The following is a 23,055-nucleotide window of genomic DNA, read 5'->3' as shown; positions in this document are numbered from 1 at the left end:
AGCACCTGGCACCTGCTGTTCTGAAAAATTTTCCTCTTGGGGCGTGTGGCTGGTGGTTTCAAGAAGAATCCTCAAATGCTCAACAGAGGGCTTGAGCATGTCGAGATCTGTTGTCGCCGCCTCGAAGAAGGACCCCGTTAGGAGCCTCTGCAAACAACTGGCTGGCTCCTGCTTTGCCCAAAGAGGCACTGCCATGTGCTGCCTGGTGGCTCCTGCCTGCGAGATCCAGTTTGGAAACCTGAATGCAGCCTCGTACCTCTTCTGGACTGACGTCTACTGCTGAAGACTTCTGGTTACTGCTGGTGAAGAATCTGCTGTCGCAGGAAGGAGGAACGTGACCCCACGCTGCAACCACAGACTGGCGCGAGACAGAAAGGGGCGACAGTGGTCTGGAGCTGCTGGTGCAAACTTGGTGAGAGACTGACTTAGCTTAGGCCCGAGGGACTGGGGTGCTAAATCTAAAAAAAAAAAAAGAGGGTGGGAGAAGCACGAGCTGGACCCACAAGTTCTTGTTAAACTTTGAACCTGCTACAAGGGGTGAAGAAACCAGTACCAGAGGAGGGGGCCTACTACAGCCAGGTGAAGCCTTAATCAGCAGAGGCCCCCGAGAGCACACATTCCGCACCTTAGAATCGAGTATTCAAACATAAGTGGATGTGTAGTGGACTTCTATGTTTTTTATGTAATAAAGTACTTGTTTTTTCTTTACAGCGAAGCACGGGTGGGACATTGATTTTATTGTGGTGGTAGTATTGATTTTAACCTCCCTGAGAAGCCTGTGACTGCTTGCCTACTCTATCACTGAGTCAAGGGCAGAGCATATAATACTTGGCCCAGTTGCAGAGTGATAGTCGGACTGGCTCTAGGACAGCCGTGGTAAAAGGCCTCAACCTCCATGATTGTGGCCCAGTACCCCTTCATGGGCTGTGGCCTTTCAACAGGGTCTCACGCTTCGGATGAGAAAGCAAAGGAATTCTAGTTTGATTCACTTTTGAGTTCATAGCCAATGGCAGACTGGCTTTTCTTTCAAAATTGCCCTATTTTACCCACTTCCTACAGAGTGCTGATTGGACCCAAAGAAAACAGAAAAAGTTTCCTGCTTTCTGCATTTCAGACATCCTAGCTCCTGACATAGGGGACCACGGTTCGATCCCCGGCTCCGGCGGCAGGTTAGCCCAGCACCATGTGACTCTGGGCAATAGCTCGCTTAATCTTCCCGACGGCCCCCAGCGCCTAGAGACCCTTACGGGTGATTGTGTGCTTTACAAATGTGGACTTTACTTTTACATAGACATGGGAAATATGTATACCCATGTCAGCTTAAATTTCATGGACTTAAAGGCTGATCTGAGAGCAAGTGCTAGCTTTCCGACGTTTCCAAGTCCTGCTAGCCCCCGTGGAATGGGAAACGTCCATCTGAGCGAAGACATAATCACGCTGTGCCTGTACAGTGCTGGCAACAGATCAAACGCATCATTACCACGCATTCATTCAGCACGCAAGACATTACAACTTGCTTTAAGGGGTGCATTGGTGGAATGGTGTTGGATTTTAACTCAAACACCTTTGTAAATCATACCAATTCAATAATCCAGTGCCCTCCTAAGGCAAGTCATTATAACTACTTGCGTGCTGAAGGAATGCGTCATAACAACATTGTTATATTCCATTATAGTTTAAGTTGTTGATACTTGTAATTCTGCCTCTTTAAATGCATGTGCCATGTTGTGTTTCTTTCTGCATTCTATATTCTCAACAGAGCTTTGCTCATACAGCATTCTGCACTGCTTATCAGTTGTAACCTAGATACTGCTGTACTAGGACTGGATCCTGTGCTGTTCAATAAACCTACTTCAAATTACAAGTTTTCCTGGATTATTACAAAATTTGGCAACGAGGACAACCTCACTCCAGTCATCTACAGCACAGGAGCGGAGTTTGAACCCAATTTTGCCTTTCTGGATTTGTTTGAACTTTTCTTCGAATTGTATTGACTGCCTACTTTTAAAGGAATTCATTTGTTCACCATTGCCTACAAGGAATCTACTTCCCTTGAAGAATTTTTACTCTACTGACTTCAGAAAGGTGTTTTCGTTGCAATTTACCATATTTTATTTGTGCGCATCTTTCAAATTGCTTGTTACCTGTAACGCGCTGCCAGCGTTATCGCGCTCTGGTGACACCGCGCACCACAAGCTGCCTGGATTCCTACTGTGTCTTCTCCTTGGTAACGTATTACGTCTTTGAAGAGAACAGCCGATGCTTGTTACCTAGCAGCCGACAACAACAACAAGTAACAAGTCGCGCAACGTCAGTGAACGTCATCACGCAGCTTAAAGAACGTCACAGAGACGTCATCACGCACGTTACGTATCTCACGCAACGTGCCTCCATTTTGTTTTCTTCCTGGTTTCTGTGTTGCTTAGCAACCTCTACACGGAAGTCACTTCACTTCATCGTGAACTTTTATTAATTTTTCAGCGCGTTGTTATTTTACTCCCAGACATTAGCGCTTGCGAGTGTCATCGTATTTAACTTTTGACTGTTGTTTTAAAGCCACCAAAGCATTCCGTTTCTCCACAACCTGACTGAAACCATCAAAGCATCCTGCTTCACTGCAGCCTGGTTGAAATAGACGGACAACGTGGATTCTTTCTTCTTCTTAACTTACTTAAGTACATTGATAATTCAGAATGCTGGTTCTGTTTCATATTTTGACACGTTCTTATTTTACATTTATTTAGTTGTTTATTTGATTATTGATTTATTTAATTATTTATTTTACCTTTTCTTTAAATCTATTGCAAATTATAGCAATGCAGTTCGATCCTCCTGCTAAATTTTTACAGATCAAGGGTGATCCTCCCATGCCTTGGTCAAGATGGAAGGAAGAATTTTTCAACTATATGAAAGCTATTGATGGAGAGCGTATGGGGGCGGAAAGAAAAAAAAGTATTCTTTTACATTGTTTAGGCTCTGAGGGTCAAGAGATTTTTAGAACCTTGCCTCAATTTTCTGTTCCTAGTGGGAGTGGTGATACTGTGAATGTTTATAATGAGGCTCTTGGTAGGTTAGAGAAAAGATTCAAACCTACAGCTAATATTGCTTTAAATCGTTTTAAATTTTACACCAGAGCACAAAAACAATAAGAATCTTTTGAGGATTTTCTTACTGCTTTAAGAGCCCTAACCTTGCATTGTAATTTTGGAGCCATGTCTGATGAAATGATCCGTGATCAGATCATTGTTCATGTTAAGAACAAAAAGGTTCAAGATCAATTATGGTGTATAGGTGATCCTAATTTGGAAGAAACTATTGCCATCGCTAAATCCACAGAAATGTCAGAAAAATGGATGGATATAGTAGTTAAACAAACTTCTAATTCTAGTAAAACTAATACGGAACAAGAAGTATGTATTGTTAAGACAAAAGGCGATGAAAAAAACGTTCTTCCTACACAAGCAAGAACTAAAAATTATTTTAGTGTCAATAACAGAAGGACAGATTTAAATAATAGTTCTCAGTCATGTTTAAGGTGCGGGAGTAGATCGCACATTGCTTCTTTTCAGGGTTGTCCTGCTATGAACAAAACATGTAATATTTGTGGTAAGTTGGGACATTTTAGCAATGTTTGTAGAGAAAGACGCTATAATTCTCAGTTACGGCCAGGACAATCACGTACGCCCACAAACACTTTTACTCCTACAAAAGTATCTTCAATCAGTATTGCTGATGAAGTTAAACAGGAGCTTGATCGTGGATATGTAGTTTCTATTGTTCAAAGTGGATGTCCAGTAAGAAATCTCCCAAATGTGTTTTTCATGTCTTATCTATTGCCATTGAGCTTATGGTGGATTCCGGGTCCCCATGGACAATAATTACTAAGGAATATTTTAATGAAAAATTACTAAGTGTGTGTGATATTTCTAACTTGCAACCTTCGCATATATTAGCAGAAGGATTCAATGGGAATAAGATTGATATTGAAGGATTTTTAAATGTTCCATTATGTTTTAGAGGAAGGTCAGCTCATATCAAATTATACATTGCTGTGAAAGGAGTCAACGTACTTGGGTGGCATGACCAATGGGAACTTGGCATCAAATTAAATCCACGTGCCAAGGACCCCATCTCTTTGTGCAGTGAGCAAGAAATGATCAATGCTATTTGCTATAGTAATGAAGGGAAGAATGATATCTCATTTTGGAGCAATAAGTTTGACAAAGTTTTCTGTGACCAGTTAGGTAAATTGAAAAACTTTGCACATAAAATTGTGTTGAAGGAAGGAGCAATTCCGGTTAAACAAAAGCTAAGAGGGGTTCCCCTAAATGTCAGAGATGAATTAAAGGAAATGTTGAATGACTTGCTGAAGGACAACATCATAGAACCCATTGAGTCGTCCGAATGGGTTTCGCCCATCGTTTTGGTGCGTAAGCCTGACCAGAAATTAAGAGTCTGCATTGATTTGAGGGCACTTAACTCCAATATTATTATAGATTGTCATCCCCTTCCCAACATTAATGAGCTTGTTTCTCGTTTTGATGGTGCGCAAATCTTCTCCACTTTAGATCTCTGATCGGCATACCATCAAATTGAGCTTACTGAAGATTCCCAAAAATATACAGCCTTCATTACTCCTATGGGACTCTTCCAATACAGAAGAATGCCTTTTGGGTTCGCATCCGCCGCCTCTGTTTTCCAACGGGTTATGTTCCAAATTTTTAGAGATCTTGATATGTTTGTCAAGTGTTTCCAAGATGTCTTGATTTTCTCTAAAAACGAGGCAGAACATGCTTCACACTTAAGCGATGTATGTAGTAGGTTGGAGAAGTGTGGTCTTACCCTCAAGGCACATAAATGCAAGCTTTTTAAGAAATTGGTTGACTATTTGGGCCATACATTATCGGGGGAAGGTTTAATTCCTAAAAAATCTAATGTTGATGCAATTCTCAGTGCTCCAGCCCCAAGCAATAAGGAACAATTGCTTTCTTTTTCGGGCATGTGTGAATATTACAGTAAATTTGTTGCAAACTTTGCTACCAAAATGGAGCCGTTAAGAAGATTACTAAGGCAAAGTAATACATTTGTGTGGGAGGCTGAACAAGAAAAGGCTTTCACTGATATTAAGCATGATATTGTAAATTCTCCAACTTTGAAACCTTTTAGGATTGGCAAGAGATATATCATCACCACTGATGCAAGTTTGTTGTTATTTGTAATTCTGCCTCTTTAAATGCATGTGCCATGTTGTGTTTCTTTCTGCATTCTATATTCTCAACAGAGCTTTGCTCATACACCATTCTGCACTGCTTATCAGTTATAACCTAGATACTGCTGTGCTAGGACTGGATGCTGTGCTGTTCAATAAACCTACTTCAAATTACAAGTTTTCCTGGATTATTACAAACATGTTGGTTCTAATGACGGCGTTCTGAAGGCATGCATGCAAAACACAAGTGTGATTTTCTCATAGATTCCTGTGGAACATCTCTCTCACGGGAGAAGGATGTAGAAGGTCCTGGAGACAGAGATGTGTTAAGTTGTGGAAGTAAATTCTTAGAGCAGTTTCAAATTGACATTCCCTCTGCCCTTTCTTGCAAAACATCTCCTGTGTTACGCGGCCGTGCAAACCACCATTTGGATGAAGGTAGCTGGTGCTGCGGCGATGAATCCAGGAAGCAGTTGGATCTCATCCTTTTGCTGTGGACCCAAACTGGAGCTGTGTGAAGCCGCTTTACAATTTGATCCTGTGGACGATGCTTCAGAAACCAGCCCTGTAGAAGTTGTAACTTTATCTGACAGTTGAGACTTTTGCAGGACTGCGAAAAGGTGCCAGGCCTTCCTGATGAGTTCTCCGAAGCTTTAGCTTGATGGTTTTTTTTTCTGCATCTGAGCTTTTTAATCTGTTTGGGGTTAACTACACTTAACCAACCTCATGGAGTTCTCCTTGGCTACAGCTTCCTGCATTCCCTACTAACTTCCAGATATTTTCTTAGTTCAGATAAGCTATTTAGCTGGGAAGAACTGATGTCTTTTACCTGGCAGGGCCCCATGGCTTCTTTCCCAGAAATCTTGGCCAGGGCCCAGTCTGCCACTTCCTGTGACTAATCTTGTTCTTCTGCCTTCCCATTGAGTGAGGGTTTCACAGCCTAGTTCCTGGGACAGGTAGGTGAATATTGACTAGAGAAGTGTGTGCGGGGGAGGGGGAGAGGGGGGGTGCTCCATCCTTGTTCTGGGTGTTTTCTGGGGAGGCTCCAATAAGCAACTCCGACCTCTAAGCTGAATGGAGCTCTGATGCTTGGGTGAACAGGATGGGGCCCAAGCCGTTCACTGACACAATTCCGAATTTGCTTTCAGGTTTGTAACCCAGTTTGGGGGTTTGCCAGGCAGCATCAGTAGTTTGTACACAGGCAAGCTGTGTTAGACTGCTTGGCAACTGTTCTCTTTGCTCAAACCTCCAACATCATGAAAGTTCACTCCAGGCCATGCATTCCTCCATCTTTGGACCTCATTCACAAAGGGCCTCCGCACGCGTGGTGGAGGCCCCGCAGTCGTGGGGGAGTCTCAGCACTCTGGGTGGGACCTCCGCCATGAGAATTCTCATGGCAAAGATTCCTCTTAGAGTGTGGAGACTCCCCTACAACTGCAGGGCCTCCACCACGGGTGCGGACACTCCCTCACGACTGCGGGGCCTCCGCCACAAGTGCAGAGACTCCCCTACGACTGCGGGGTCTCGACCACGAGTAAGGAAACTCCCCTATAACTGCGGAACCTCCACCACGAGTGCAGACACTCCCCGATGACTGCGGGGCCTCCGCTACTACTGCGGGGCAACCGCCACTAGTGCGGACACTCCCCCATGACTGCGGGGCCTCCGCCACGAGCCGGACACTTTCCTACAACTGTGGAGTCTCCGCCATGAGTGCGGACATTCCTGACAACTGCGGGGCCTCCGCTACGAGTGCGGAGACTCCCCTACGACTACAGGTCCTCCGCCACGGTGCGGACACTCCCTTACGACTGCGGAACCTCTGCCACGACTGTGGAGGCCCTTTGTATTTTCCTTTCGTGCTCACCCCCAGGGTTTGAAATATTTAGTGCTTTTTTTTCTTTAACTTTTCTGCCAAACCTTGTTTTAAGTCCTTCTGCAATAAACCGATACCAGCTTAACTTTTGGACCTGGAAGTCATCTGATCTGGCCGCCTAATTATTGCTTTACTGAGTTCTTTCTCTTGTTGATCAGGGAACCTGGTACAAAAGTGAAAGGCGATATTTTCTAATGTTGTTTTCGGTGTATTCATTTGTGGTACCTTATTAACCCTTTAGTTCCATTTTGACGTAAGTTGGGTACAATGTAGCATTGGATCCAATGCTTTTCTCTCCAACCCTCCACCCACCCCCTCAGGTTGGTTCCAAATATAGTGTCCTCTGGGGCCAGGTAAAAAGAGTTCCTAGGCTGCATTTCCTAGATTTGCTCTGTCCTATTATAGTCTTGGTTCATTGCTTTGAACAGAACTGTTTTTGCTAGCCAGGCATCCCTCACTGAAACCAATCTCAGATACAGAGGTCAGATTGTTTGTTTGGTGAGAGCCCAGTTCCATTGCAAATCAAGGCTTGGCCTGGGTGAATTTTTAATCACACTGGAGTAATCTGAGTAATTTCGCATTCATCTTTTCACATGAAATTACCAATAATTACGTGATTGTGGCTGTTTGAGTAATTATAAATAATGAAACACAAAAACAATACCGCAGGAGAACAAGAAGAATTAATTTAGCGAGCGGCTGCTGCGGTCTGTGTTCTTGCTTATAGCGCTGTTTTTTCAACGATAAATGCATCCTTTGGCATTTTGTTGTAATTTTACATTATTAAGCTACACCCCTAATCAAGGTTCTGGCCTCTCTCCCCCATAGCTTAGCAATCAATTTCCTACAGTTTGCATTTTGTTTTGCCTTCAAGATGCAAGTATTCACGACTAGCCTTGACATTTGGGTGAACACTTTCTCTTTACTATTCAAGCAGGTACCCTGAGTTATTCCATCATTGTGCTTGTGGCACTACATGAAAATACACAGCCTGATGTGTTCTTGTGTTAGTTTAGTGCGTGTTTTGTGGCCAGGAGACTCCAGTTTGGGAGCACTTGAGGCACAGCAGTGTGGGGGTGCCTGAAATTGCTTATTAAGATCTTCTCAGACTGATGAGAGGATGCTGCTGTGGGACTTTTGGAAAAAGATACCATGACCTCCTCCCCTCCACACACCACCCTTGCCCAAAAGAGCAGCGGATGCTGCTGTATTCAATTGTTTAAAATATCCCGATGTTTCCTCCACGCAGAAGACTATTAAAAGCCACCTTAGTGTATTCTCCAGATGCTGTGGAGGTGGTAATACTCTTTCCTGCCATGAAAAAGGTTGTGGTGGTTTTACTGTTCCCTCATCTAGGACAGACTTGTTACATTCTTCCTTCTCTTCCCCTCTTCTAGGGACAGATGTATCATCACCATCATTTGCGATTCCCAAATAGCGATTTTTTTTTTTAGAAATCGCTATTTGGGAATTGCAAATTGGGATGTATGTAGAAGTTCGCTATTTTATAGCGATTTCTTAAAATTCCTTAATTGCGATTAGCAAATTGCGAATCGCAATTAAGGAATACTTTCCCATTCATTTCTATGGGCCAGGAGGCCCATAGGAATGAATGGGAAGTTATTCTCAATTTGCGATTCGCAATTTGCTAATCACAAATTGAGAATAATTTCAAGGGTGCAGCTGCACCCCTGAAATATGCAAGGGTGCACATGTGGCGCACATACATGCCCTAAGGGCATGTATGTGTGTCACATGGCACTTTAAAAAATTTGCATTTTTCAAGGAATTCGCAACTTACCACCCGTAATTTGCGATTCCTTAAGGGCATTTTGCTAATTTTTTTTGCTACATACATTGCATTTAAGGAATCGCAAAATTTGCGATTCCTTAAATGCAATTGCAAAATAAGGAATCGCAAATTTTGCGATTCCTTATTTTGCACCAGATTTTGCTTCATACATTCCATTTAGCAAATTCGCTCTCACAAAGGCGGAAATTCGCATTTGCTTGATACAACTGGCCCCTAGTGTCCTCTAGTGAGAGCCTGGGGGCACTGGTGGTCGAGGGGAGGCTCTAGCCTGCAAGTCTAAGCATGATGGTCCACTCAGCCTATCACCCGCTTGGCATGTCGCAATCGGCCATTTTGCGCTGGGAAGAAATATAAACACTGACACTTTTTTAATTTTCTAAATTACATTTATTCATCAGCGACTATAAAACTCTGGCTTATGATACAAAGTTCTTAGTAGCAGGCATCGCCTACAATACGAAGTAAGGAGGTGCGCTATGCAGGGATTTTTGATTCTATTCATAAGTCAGGTGGGCGGGCGTATAGGAGCTAATGTGGCAACCAGTGTCGGGCTGTTTGAGACCTGGGTGGGCTGTGAGGTGCATGAAGGAGGATTTTAGCAGGTTCTAGGGAAGGTGTGGCAAGGATTAGGTTAACAAATGTCAGTGATGGGTCTATGATGAGTCTATAAGGCTATCATAGGCTCAGCTGCCACCTAGAGTTGCAAACTTAGTGGTGGCACAACCATGATCTCACACACAGGATACCCATGCAACAGAGGAATACCATGGGTCCACTCCTGGCAAGGTGGCCCCGTTTATTTCAATACCTTCCACCCTATCCAAAGGGATATGCGTGAACATCTTCAATGGGCAGGGAAAAGCGGATAGGTTTATTTTAGTCTGTCTACACACCAGCTTGTTTCCGGGTGATATGTGTGCAGGGGACGTCAAAGGAAGCAGTTGAATAGCCTTGTTTGGGTGGGCAAGATGACCATATTTATTTCAGTCTGTCTACTTTGCTCTTGCCACCTTGATTATGAAGGCAGCGGTCTGATTGGGGTGAAGGAACTTGGATTGAAATTAGGGGAAAACCGCATTCCGCAGGGCCAAGCGGCCATTTTTATTCCAGTCTGTCCCTGCCTGGTGTGCCAGTTTGCCTGTGGTTACTGGTCACTAGATGGGAGCAAATTGTAGTGCATCCTTGGGCAGGGCAAAAGTGGTATACCAATAGCTGTGCGTTTCCTGCAGGTGCACCAGCCCACCATTGCACAGCAGTCTGCGCCAGGTTTAGACGTAAAAGAGCATCGTCAAACAAGGCGGCCATCTTGAATCCAGGAACAAATGCTCTCTACCTTCATGAGTATTAGTGGACAGGCTATAATTTTTTTTTCCTGTTCAGACGAACTAGTGTCAACGTTCAAGTGCGTAATTCTATTCTACCATCATATAAGGTCTTGCAAAGCACAAGCCTAGATGAACATTGCAAAATACTTCACCAAAACCGACTATTTGTTCGGAATAGATTGGAGAATGAGAGATTTGCTTTTGGCTGTGTTCATGCCCACCACCCATTAATTTCCAACTATATTTAGAAGGAGAGGGCATCCAGCACAACAGCATCTAAGTGGAGTGTGATAAAAGAAGGGCAAATATCTGAGCCAATATTATTAGCACCTATGTAAATTATATGTAAATTATATATAAATATTTATAAGTTAAAATAAGAACATTTGTGTGGTCAGCCACCACAGCGCTGGGGTTCTTTTTCCTTCTGCAAGATATGCCCTCCTGCCATCTGCTCCGCTGTTCCTCAGTTCCAGATCTTTAGGAAGCTGTCCCAGGAGCCGGTGGCCGCGGCCATGCCATCGGTGGTGACCCCCAAGCAGCTGACCCTGTTGTCGTGGCCGGAGAGGACACCTGTGCGAAGGAGAGAGGGGGAGTCAGTAGATAGCCCTTGTAATGTGTCACTTGGAGGACAATAACACAGCATAGGAGTTTAAGGGTCTGATTTAGATTTGTGTGGCAACAGATAATCATCCAGTTTGTGGAGGAAGTACTAAATTCTCAACTGGAGCATTCTGCTTTGGTGGGGCATCTGCTAAATGAATTCTCTACGGGAGGGGTATGTCCGCCAGCAGGGTCTCCATTCTACGAGATTCAGGAGGTTTCCATATTGATGGGAAGATTTTTGTTTGGAATCAATTGTAATGTAGTCCTCTACTGCATAGCTCATTACATTCTGCAAAGAGTCTCCTCCGTCAACAGCTTTTGTTGCTAAGAACCAGTAACCTTGAATGCCAACCATACAGGATCCCTTAAGGCACAACACATTCCCAAGTAGCTGTCAGAATTGAAGGGAAATTGGCACTGGTCCTCAAACAAAAACCAATAGTTTCCTCAAGGTAGCTCAGAGAGTAGCTGAGCCTACTGCTTCACATATTGTGTGTTTTAGGAATGCTCTAAATTGAATATGCCCCAATGAAACGACTACTGAGACGAAGGGTGCGACAACCATCACACAGCAAGGCCTTCGCCAGTCAACCGGCTGTTAGGAGGCAGTAGGTCTCTTCAATTTCACAGAGCGAAGACACTTGCAGCTTACTCCACCAGCTGTCCATGGCTCTGGCGATCAAGGCGGCCACACGGGTCACCACCCACACCACTACATATCTCTGCGGTCTTGCATGACAGCCTTGTGTGAAAGTCATATTTGACTGTTTAACACTACAGAACATTTTTAGTTGGACTGTTTCTGGTTCTACCACCTACACATTTGAAGGAGCTTCTTTAATACATGTTTGTAGGCGCACTGCATTCATCACATTACGTGTGTGATGGCTTGTCGCAGATTCTGTAAATCTGCCCTCCTACCTCTCACACTTCTTTGTCCTCTGTGTAAAAGAACACATTGAATTGAGGGCAAGGGAGAAGACTGGCAACAGGTTGTCTTTGGTACAGACATCTAGTGATGTAAATGATATCTCTAAGTTTCTTTGCTACCACAACAAGACTCAACTCCTTGGCTCACCCATTCTAAGAGTTCTGAGGTTCCCGCGTAGTTCTATTTATCGCTTTATAAACACCCTTGATGTGATAAATACAGTTTATTGTAGAGTCTCCCTTTCCTCACTCCTCAGCCCCTATCTTGGGTCTGATCGTCTCCTGGACTGGACCCTCACTCACCCACGCGCTCGGCCTTCATGGAGTCCCACATGTTGCAGTTGAAGTCATCGTAGCCGGCAAGCAGTAGGCGGCCACTGCGAGAGAACGCCACCGATGTGATCCCACAAATTATGCTCTCGTGAGAGTAGGCAGTCAGTTCCTGATCAGCTCGCAGGTCGAAGAGGCGGCATGTTGCGTCGTCGGAGCCAGTGCAGATCGCCTCACCGTTGGGGAAGAACTAGGGTGAGCGAGAAAGGAAGTCTGAGTCTTTTGGCACCCTGAGAGTCACCCCCCCACATCCATTGCACCAAAGGCTGTAACTCTCTGTACAGTAAACTAACTTCTTTTGTTTCCAGATGAAATAGAAGGCAGCTTAAACTCATTTAGGTACACTATGGAAAATCTTCATGGATTAAAAGGACCTTACAAAAGACTGGATCTGCCCCCCCCCCCCCCACACACACACACACACACACAAGGACAAATCATGGATTTCACCCTCCGCCTCACCAGCTCTAATGAAATACCTGTGACTGTGGGGGGGGAAGGGGACAGGGTGAAGAGGGGAAGGGTTCCAATTTGGATCTGTGCTTTTCTTTGCAGACTATGTCTCACAAGTCTAAATGTACGACTGCGTTTTCTGCTATAAGCACGCTTCACACTTTCGCTATAGAATTTATCGATCACGGATAACAACATACAATGAATGGCTATCCAGCTGTCTTGGTATACGGACCATTGAGACACCCTAACAAATTTACGTCTGTCGTTGGTGGTCACTCCTACCTCTAAACCCTCATGGGATCTACAACCATCCTAGTAACATCAATACATCTACACAAGATCAATCTCTTCAAAGAGGCCTATCGCTCTCTCTGTCAGTGGTCATGCTAAGTCCATAACGATGCACCACCCGTATAACTTCTTGTTTAGTAATAATCCTGTGAATTGCTCTCTACATATCTGTCCAGTATCTACTTATATCTATAATGTTCCTCTTGTAGAACTGTTACTGTACCATCTGTGTCTGTTACACATTTCCCAAGGTGGTCCTACATTTGTGGTGTAACTAAAACTGACCTTTCTATATCCTGACTTAGTTCTTTTCCAACACTGGGACTCGCGTTATCCTACATTCATTGCCTGACTATCAATGGAACTTATGCCTGGTACTTACACAGATGGCGTTGATGTCGGATTCATGCCCAGTGAAGGTCTGGCGGCAGGTGCCCTCGCGAATGTCCCATAGCTTGGCTGTAGCATCACAGGCCCCCGACACAAAGATCCGGAAGTCGGGGGACACAGCCAGACTCATACAGTCGCCCATGTGGCCCAAGAAGACCGTCTTCTGCGTGCCAGTCTCAATATCCCAGAGGGCGCTGATGGGGTGGGTGAGAGAAAGAGATGAATGGTTAGTGCATAATGGGCTCTGGTACCACCAACCACCCCTTAACCTTTCATCGGTTGATAGCATAGGTGTCTCTCGAACAGTGGTTGCATCTTTGAGAATACCTGCCCTTTAATTTGAACCGGAAGGTATGTCCTATTCTCTGTTGGGGTTATCCTCTGAATTACTGCCATAGCCCTATTGCCAGGCGGCTGGGTTGTCTAGGGAACCCTCTTCTTCAGAAGTTATCTTCTCATGAGTTGCCTGTAGGGCCACTTTTCCCTGCTAGTATGTGGTTGATCATTATGAGAACCTGAGCATTGCAGCAGGTGCCTTGTTTTCTGAGAACCATGTTTGGTGACCTTGGAGGAAGCAAACAAAGTATCTCTTCCTCGAAGGGAGGGTGATGCAAGATCTGATTAGATAATGGGTTCTTGTATAAATGGTGGCTGTGATTTCACTGATTGGCAGATCACAGATGCAGGTGGGTGTGTGAGTAGACGATGCGAGTAGCTGAGTTGTTTTGATCTGGTCTCCTAAGGAAGCGAAACAAAACTTACAGGTGCTGCCTCCGACACCTCAGACAGACAACATCGCTCCCCATCTTCGAAAGAAACCTCAAAACCTGGCTCTTTGTCAGACCCCCTCCTTGATGGAATGGAACCTGCACACCCCACCCCAAGCACATTGAGACCCTTACGGGTGAGTAGTCGCACTTCTTCAAACACCTGATTGATTGATTGACTGACTGACTGCCTGTGGTGCAAGCCCACGTGCCCTCTGCCTTTCCATTTCTGCCAAAAATGGACGAGAACAGTGCTTAATTTGTAAAAAAAAACAAAAAAAACAGAAGTGCCTCGTCAGGAAGACACTGCAGCTTGCACCACCTGAGCCATTTTTAAGGCTTGGGCAAAGTGGGCTCTGGCCCAGGGACTCTATGGGGGCCCCTGATAGAGCCAGCTCTGGTCTGCAGAGAGTCTTGCACTGATGACCTTGAATAATTGTTAAACAGATTGTTTTAAATACCGTTTTCGGTTAATTTATTTTTAATGTGAGTGGTGTGTGAGAGTTTATAAAGACAATTTTCAGAAAAATGTTGTCTTTGTGTTGCATGCAAATCCACAAAAAGTTTCTTTTAGATAAATACAGGACCTCACGTATGATAAATGGCTGGCGGTCACAGAGATTATTAGTGAGCTGCTGCTGTATCATAATAATGAGAACACTTCTCTATCCCTGAATATTAGATGTAAACACATTTGGTATCTGGACCAGTGTATCCGTGCACTGTGACCTGACCAAAGAGGGCATGAAAGAGCAGAAATGGTATCATAAATTCAAAGCTGTTCCAAACAGGAACCACCGCAATACCGTTGGCCAAGGGCCCCAAAAATCTATAAGATGTCCCTGTGCACCACACATTGCCCCTGCTGCCAATGATAGTAATAACACAACTACTAACCATCACACTCCTACAAATGTGACAATTTTTCAAACAATTCCATGCCCCCAAAGCTGTAAGAATGGCTTGGGCTCAGGTAATAGTAATTTTTAATGTATATTGAATTAATAATTTACTGCTGTTATGCTCATCTCTAAATTAGCCAAATAGCGCCACCATGTGGCAGTCTGTCACAAGCGCTGTCTTGACAATTGAGTGCCGACGTTGAGGAACGGGAACCACCGGCTCAAATTAAGCACTGACCTTTGTTAGTTCACGAAATCGAGTTTCACAAGACGGAACAGGACAGAGTAGCCCAAAAAGAGCTGGACAACTATATACCGGGTCTTGTTAATACCTTGCGTAGAGCGTCTAAATAATGATAAGCTGGAAATAATTTAAAAATTCAAACCGTTTCTATCCAACTGTGAATCTAGAACAGGCCAAAAAAAGATTTACCCCAAAGAGGAAAATGAGAGAATATAGAGGCAAAATAGTTCAACTGCTTTCAAATGATGAATGGCATGGTTCACTGATGGTTTCAGAATTTTGTTTTAGCGAGCTGGGCCATTCAGAGGAGGCTTTTAAAAAAGAAGCGAGATTAGACATTGGATTTCACTGAAAAGAAGAAAGGCAGAGTGGTTCTGGAACGATTTGCATAATGCAACTCAGGAAAACAACAATTTTTATTTATTTTTATTTATGAAGTTTTATATAGCGCTAGCCTGACGGGAAGGTATCGGAGCGCTTTACAACAAGTAGAGAGCAGTGCAAAAGAAGGCAAATATAATACAGTCAGCCATGCGTTCAGGATAAAAGTCAAGTAGAAATGGTCAACCGCATCGAAGATGAGGGCCGAGGCGTTTTGACCACTCCAAGCGGTTCCTATCTGTTCGGAAGGGAGCGGTCGAGGAAAAGGATTTCGAGTTGGCTTTTGAATTTCGGGAAGTAAGGAATAGTTCTGATGTGGGGGGGCCGGATGGAGTTCCATACTTTGGGAGCATTTCCAGCAAAGGACCTGGCCGTGTTTTTTTGTTTTCGTGCTTTGAGTGGGAGAAGAAGTAGGGTGTTAGAGCTTCTGAGAGTTCTGTTCTGACCCGCTTTTCTGAGTTTGGCAGTTCTGCTGCATTATTGCCAGGTCTGGTGCTATCAGAGTTAAAGGCTCTTGAACCACCATACTGCATCAGGAGTAGAGGGTTTTCAATCTATGGGCTCCACTTACTGCTTCCAGGGTCTGAACTCCACTTCAGTTTGTCCTATGGTATCTACACCAACAGCAAAGAGACAGCAATGTTCATCAAGGGAGCTATACATTAAGAGGCAAAGGGTCATGATGAGATCCCAACAGCGGTGCTTAAAAAGGACCCCGATTAACGGCGTCATCGATAAGCCATTCTGTTTCAACATGGATAACAGGAGGGAGGGAAGAGGCAACACAGACAAGCGGAGGGACTGTGGAAAGGGCAACGGGATGGGGGAAAGCACTATGATGCTGTAAATGTTGGCTGCGACACAGCTCTATTTTTTTCGGGCGAGTTGGGTCAGGAACAACACATACAACAGGAGGGAGTGGAGGTGGAAGGGAAGAAGTTAGACAAACAACGGGAGGGTGGAGTGTGGGAGAGAAGAAGCAACATAGGCAACGAGCAGGGTGCGAGGGAAAAAGCAACACAGACAAGGGATGGAAAGGAAGAGGGAACACGAATGTTAAGATGAAAAATAGTACCTCAATCACAGTGAGAGCAGTGGAAGAATGCTAATCAAGAAGAGGGAATCAGTACTTGGTCCATGCTCCACTCGAAAGAAGAGGAAGTGAGACCAGCATGTGCTGGGCAATTGCGCCATAGCAAGTAAAAGTTACAATAAAGCTTATGAATGGTAAGCAGTGGGCGGGCTCCTTGTAGGAATCAATATCTCTTGCAAGCGAGTACACATGTGATGTCGCAGGCGAGACATAAAAAGGGTTTCCAGAAGTAACCACTAAACTATCAACACATAATACTTTGGATTCAGTGGAGAGATGCTTGCCACATCCATTTAGGAGTATCATCATAGCTAGGGCTACTAAGAAAGACCTAATTGGTGTGAACAGTCTGGATTTAAATCAAATTGCTCAACACTTGATAACATACATGGTGGCGCTGTCCATCCAGTTTTTAAACAGAACATTATCAACGTGTTTAAAAATTCAAATATACATTAAAAAAATAATAACATCACTGCGTCCATGCCATTCATTCTTCCAGCTCTGGTGACCTACAATATTCCAAATTGTCTCATTTGTCGGCGCGTGATGGGCAGCAGGTGGCATCGGGACTGGCATTTGCCCGCACTCACAAGGACACCGGCTGGTGAAAGCTGCTGTTGCTTTCTGAGGTATATATTCGGCCCTGACAGTAACTTATTTATTTTTAAATTAAGCACTTCGGACTGCGTCACCAGGCTACTAATAGAATATTTTATTTGGGAGATACACGCTGGGCTATTTTTAAATCCAGAATGGAGACTCCTAGATTTCTATTGAAGTGGGAAGTGTCCCCATATTAGGTTTTACCCCTTCGCTGCACTGTGGCGCTGTGCTGATGACGAGCTGACCACGCCCATTTTTTAGAACGCTCAGCACACGCAAGGAATTAACACATGGATCAGGCAGTGCGCCCACTATTACAGAATAGTACCAGCCTGCCCATGCAGGAAGCGGTGCCACTTGGGGGTTCATTGCAGAGAGAAAGGTTACCTATCCAACCAGAAACTCAGCTCCTTACCAGGTGGTATCTCCAGAACTGGTCACTATCTGGTTATCGTCCAGGAATCTGCAACAGGATAAATAGCCTGTGGGAGGAGAGAGTTGACAATATTTGCATTAATTTAGCATCTGTTTATTTATTCGTTTTAGTACAGCGAAGTTGTCCTCTTTTAGTTTGATTTTAACCCCTTGCCTGCGCTGAACGTTCTGCGCTGGTGCGGAACGTTCTATTGCGCGGGCGGGGCAGCGACGTTCAACGGACGTGCGCAGCGCTACCGAGGTAGTGCACGCGACGTCCGTTGAACGTGGCCAGTACTAAAGGAGTTAAAGGATACAGTGACGTCACTGACCACGCAACATAAATGGGTTGCTTGCACCTGTGCAGGCAATCTTACATAGCTCACTGCAACTGCAAACAATTCGATTTTTGACAGGTAAATACTCTCTCTAAAACATCACTTTCTTGGTTTCACAGGTTCCCAAATTTACAACAAACCATCATTAGCATTTGAACAGGCAGAGTCATCCCACTGCTCGCGGAGCAGCACAAAGGAAAAATAAAATGATAATAATAGAACATTGGTATTATTTTATTTTTAGTGGACCTTGGAGACAGGTTAGGGCGGGTGGGGCTGGGCTCGCCTCATCAGAGGGAGGAGGAGGGGTTGGTGCACCTTAAATGCGCATGACCGTTTGGTCTGTCGTCTCGGACCGGCCAAACCTCATGCGCACTTTGCGTGTTCTTTACCGGCTGTAATGCACAGCCTTGGTGGGGAACATGCACAGGCTCCCAGTCCCTGTCTGAGCGCTGAACCACGGCGCCCAGACCAATCATGAAGCTGCTGTCATGCAGGGGACAGCAGCGTTGTGATTGGCTAGAGGAGTCTGGGAGCCTGGGGGCTTCCGGGAGCCAGGAAAACAGTGAGGACAGAGAAAAGGTGGCGGCTGGTGACCGGCAACAAACAGGTAAGTATTTTTTTTTTATTCCATTTTTCTTAGTGAAAATTAAACTGCTTTACAGCTTTGAATCTTAACATAATACAAAATAATAATGAAAATGTTTGTATCGGCAACACAAAATGAAACCCAAATGAAGAGATTGCTTAGAGAAGCTTTTACCTCATGCAATTATCATTTATATATGAAACTTAACAGGTTTATGTCGAGTGCACAATAAAAAAAAGACGCGCGACTTGTGCCTGAGCAAAGTGATTTTGTTATTAATAGCGCTCTGAAGCTGTCTCTTGTCTGCTTGAGCGCTACATGAAAGCAACAATCCAGTAACTGTTGCCTTAGAGGTGGTTCAAAAGAATTATTTTGTAAATCATCTCTCCTTCTTTTGACATATAAAGGTTTAAGTGAGCCTACAAATGACTTACAGCAAAAGGGAAGTTTACTTTGTTAGCTCATTTAAGATGCATACTTTTGGCAGACTATGAGCCAATACATCATGCTTTCTGTAATGTTTTAAAGAGATAACAGCTTGGTGCTTCATCACAGCATGATGGCAATAGGGTAAATTCTAATTAGGCACATACAGATTAAGGACCTCATTTATGAAAAGTCTTGCATCGCTGCGTGAAAGCAGTTATGCACACTTCGACTTTTCAGTGTGCCCTCCTTGCAACACGATGGATGCACTGTATTCATTGTACGGCGCACTATGTCGCAAGGAATGACAGATACGTCAGGAATCCTGACGTATCTGTCGGTGCAGAACCAACGAATTGCTGGAGTTGTGTCGTAAGCATGACTCAACTCCAGCAATGCATGGGGAGGCCTATTCCCATTGCACTGTGTCACCCCTATGCCTGCTGTGAGGCAGGCGTAAGGTTTTGACGCAGTAGTGTCTTAGAAGTGGCGCAGTGAAATCTGTTTTCTACGCCACTTCTATGAGGCTTTTTCATGTGGGAATGCCCCCCTGCATACATAATACCTGACACAGGTATAATATAGTGCAGACATTTACAAAGTAATGCATCTGCATAGATATGTCACTTTGTAAATATGGCGCAACGTGGAGTATTATTTATGCCACCACTGTTTCACAAAAAGTGACGCAACTGCGGTGTAAAAGTGTCGCAAGCCATCATTAATAAGGCCCTAAGTGATTTGCCCAGAAACGCACAATTTTTAGTCAAGTGCAGGAGCAGGGTTTAGAACTCAGGTCAGTTCTTGGTCCTCAGGTACCAAATTGGGGGTCTCGGCCGCTAGGCAACACCTATCGATTAGCCTGGCCCTGATTATTGTGAGCCGCCTTAGATTCAGGTTTGATCTGGTTATTGGCAGAAGTCTAAGGTTTGGTGAAGCCATGGACATAGGGGACGCCTTGCGTTTCATCACACTGTGGTCATGCGGGACTTACCATGCATTCAGCATCACAACCACCAAGGTCCTCACCTGTGTGCGCGGCCAGCTCCCTGCTGACTTTGACGTTGCCCTCTCGCGTCTTGAGGTTGTAGATGGAGCACATGTTGTCCAATCCACCACACGCGACGAAGTTCCCAGAGGGCGCGTAGGAACAGGTCATGACCCAGGAGGAACGCAGTGGGATGGCGTGCACCTGCAAGCAACATCTACATCAGACCTATGTTATGAAACCTCTTGATGTGGATGGAGTAGGGTTGCCAAATGTAGGAAAGGATGAAGTAGTGTAAGACAGTGGCAGATGATATAACAGTGTTCTGAGAAGATACAAAAGAGTTCTCTTCAGAGTGGACAGTAAAGAAAGGCTCCCCCTAAAGCACTCTCTCTGGAATATAGTTTAGGTATCTTTGGTGGATGGTGGGAGAGTGTCTCTCTTAAAGATAGTGTTGGAGTGGCTCTGAGGAGTTAAGTAAGGGCTTACTCTCTAGCTTTGTGCCAGGATTACTGATGGTTCGTGTGGTGCAAGAGCCCTAGTTTTGGGGCATGGTGTAGGATCACTGGATACAGAGGAGGGTGTGGGAGTGATGCTGACGTCATTCGATGATACAGGATAGCGTGGTACTGCAGATGATGAAGAATGTGTGGATGGTGTAGGGGTATAGTCTGCATGGATGAAGTAAGGATGCTCCGTCGTCGCAGGATGGTGTAAGACTGCTCCATATTGTAGATGGTGGAGGAACCCTGGCTGTACGGATAGTACAAGGGTGCCCTCTACCTCTGGGGGATGGTGTAGCAGCATGGGCATTTTTGAGGGAACAGCATTAGGGCGCACTCCCTGAGAAGGCGTTTTATTTTTTATTTTGGTGTGAGTGCTATAGTTGCCAACCCTATCGGTTTAGGTGATTTAGGTAGTGTAGGTGGTTGGCAGCACTACCGCTTACCTATTTGTCCGTGCCATCCTGCTCATTTTCATTAAGCCAGGCCATGCCTTGGCCCTTGCGTTTCCTCAGTAAACAAGCATTTATAACGCAATCGATCTAGCCTTTGGGACCTTATATGTATTTAGCTATGCAGCACATTACCCTGGGTGCTGAAACAACTACTGTTCTTTAACATGGAGGGAAAGTGAGCATCAAACTGCGTGACACGCCAGGTATGGGAATTGATGGAGAGCAATATTGCCTTTCACTGGAAAATGGTATAGTTCAAAGCTCAGTTTTTATATAAAATCAGGGACTTCGGTGGTCATATCACTGAAAATACAAGATTTGAAAAAAATATTATTGTCTACGGGTGCTCGTGGAAGACAATTTCTTTGGCCTGGAATCTAGAGAATGCTAAAGTGATTCTGGTATTTTACTGATCTCTGCTGGTCGTTTTCTATCAAGAAAGTTAAATAGAGGCAGTTGCCAGAAAAATGTAATAAAAAAACTCCCTCAGCAGAAAGCAATTATGGTATTTTACTGACTTCTACTGGTCGTTTTCTATCAACACAGTTAAATAGAGGCAGTTGAACAAGCAGAAAGCAATTCCTGTATTTTACTGACCTCTACTGGTTGTTTTCTATCCAGACAGTTAAATAGAGGCAGTTGAGCAGAAAAAAATCCCTAAGCGGAAACAGACAAGTCCTAGGGCTGATCTCCAGAGCCCACAAAGTACATATATATATATAAGTATTTACTAAAGTATATAAAAGAGGTCTTGAATGCTTGACCTAAAAAGGGAAAAAAACAAGCAAACTCGAAAACATCCTCGGGCCGTTAGGGGTTAAGTGGCTATAAGTCCTTCCATAGAAGTGAGTCTAATGAAAAATTAAGAGGGACTAGTTAACTTGCTGGCTTTTCTTTCCTGCACACTTCTAAATATACCAAGTTGAAAGAGGAAATGAAAATCAAACGTGCAGGAGACAGCAGGGCCCTGTCTACTTTACTTTTCTTTCAAACTCCTCTTCAGAGGGCAAGCTGCTCCCATCGGAAGTGACGTGGTGCCTCGGCAGCCGGTGAGGTGCTCACTACTGCTTGCAATGTTCAACACTCTGTCCATTATCCCCTTTGGTTTTGCTTTGTTCGCCCTAAGTTGGCAGGGTATGCCCAGACGTGGGTCCCTTGCTCACTTTGCCACTGGATTCAAGCTAGCCTGGCTGATGACGGCTGATTAGCCAGCAACCGGTCCCAGGATGATTGTTTCCGGTCCAGGGAAGACATGGATTGGCAGTTCAGGCTGGACTGTTCCCATGAGGCACAGGGTCAGACTGATTTGCATATGGCCATGTCTGGACTGGGGTGGCGGAGTGAGCTAAAGAATGATGATGGATTAAACCCAGATCAGTTGACAGGGGGTGAGTGCTTGCAATGTTCAACACTCCGTTCATCATCCCCTTTGGTTTTGCTTTGTTCACCCTAAATTGGCAGGGTATGCCCAGATGTGGGTCCCTTGCTCACTTTGCCACTGGATTCAAGCTAGCCTGGCTGATGACGGTTGATTAGCCAGAAACCGGTCCCAGGATGCTTGTTTATGGTCCAGGGAAGACGTGGCTTGGCAGTTCGGGTTGGACTGTTCCCATGTGGCACAGGGTCAGACTGATTTGCATATGGCCATGTCTGAACTGGGGTGGTGGAGTGAGCTAAAGAATGATGATGGAATAAACCCAGATCAGTTGACTGGGGGTGAGTGCTTGCAATGTTCAACACTCCGTTCATCATCCCCTTTGGTTTTAATACTGCCGGCCAGACATCTGATGGATAGAGGAGGGCGGGCCCATGGGTCCTTCTGTCCAAACAAATGGCTGTCAGGAGGGGGTTATGGAGAATCTTCTCTTAGGGCAGTTAGGTTTGTGCTTTAACTGACAGTTTTATGATGCAGATTACTAGTCTCACACCAGAGAGTAAGAAGTGTACGCATGTTGCGTGACATCACGCAACCACTGTCAAACCAGCTTTAAATTCTATGGTTTGTGCCAACAATTGTATTTCTTTTTGTCCTTTTCGAAGGTACGTTAAAGTATTAATTCTGTGCGTCCAGCTGTTTGCTTCTGGCTCTATTGTTTCCAAACTCTCTGTTGAAGTCAGAGAGC

General features: G+C 44.7%; 1 protein-coding gene across 1 annotated transcript in view; it reads right to left on the bottom strand.

Moving 5' to 3' along the window:
• Positions 1 to 9,262: 9,262 nt before the first annotated feature.
• Positions 9,263 to 23,055, bottom strand: part of GNB3 (G protein subunit beta 3) — a 121,902-nt gene continuing 108,109 nt past the window's right edge. Inside the window, exons 6-10 of the mRNA XM_078650409.1 lie at positions 20,016 to 20,178; positions 17,635 to 17,701; positions 13,219 to 13,420; positions 12,063 to 12,279; positions 9,263 to 10,796 (exon numbers count right to left, since the gene is read on the bottom strand). Coding sequence (XP_078506535.1) covers positions 10,690 to 10,796; positions 12,063 to 12,279; positions 13,219 to 13,420; positions 17,635 to 17,701; positions 20,016 to 20,178 — 756 coding nt within the window. The 3' untranslated portion in view covers positions 9,263 to 10,689. The remainder of the gene's footprint in view (positions 10,797 to 12,062; positions 12,280 to 13,218; positions 13,421 to 17,634; positions 17,702 to 20,015; positions 20,179 to 23,055) is intronic.

The sequence above is a fragment of the Lissotriton helveticus genome, chromosome 7, assembly GCF_964261635.1.
Source record: "Lissotriton helveticus chromosome 7, aLisHel1.1, whole genome shotgun sequence".
NCBI lineage: Eukaryota > Metazoa > Chordata > Amphibia > Caudata > Salamandridae > Lissotriton > Lissotriton helveticus.
The sequence above is the reverse complement of the archived record's forward strand: the minus strand, read 5'-3'. Positions and strand labels throughout refer to the sequence as shown.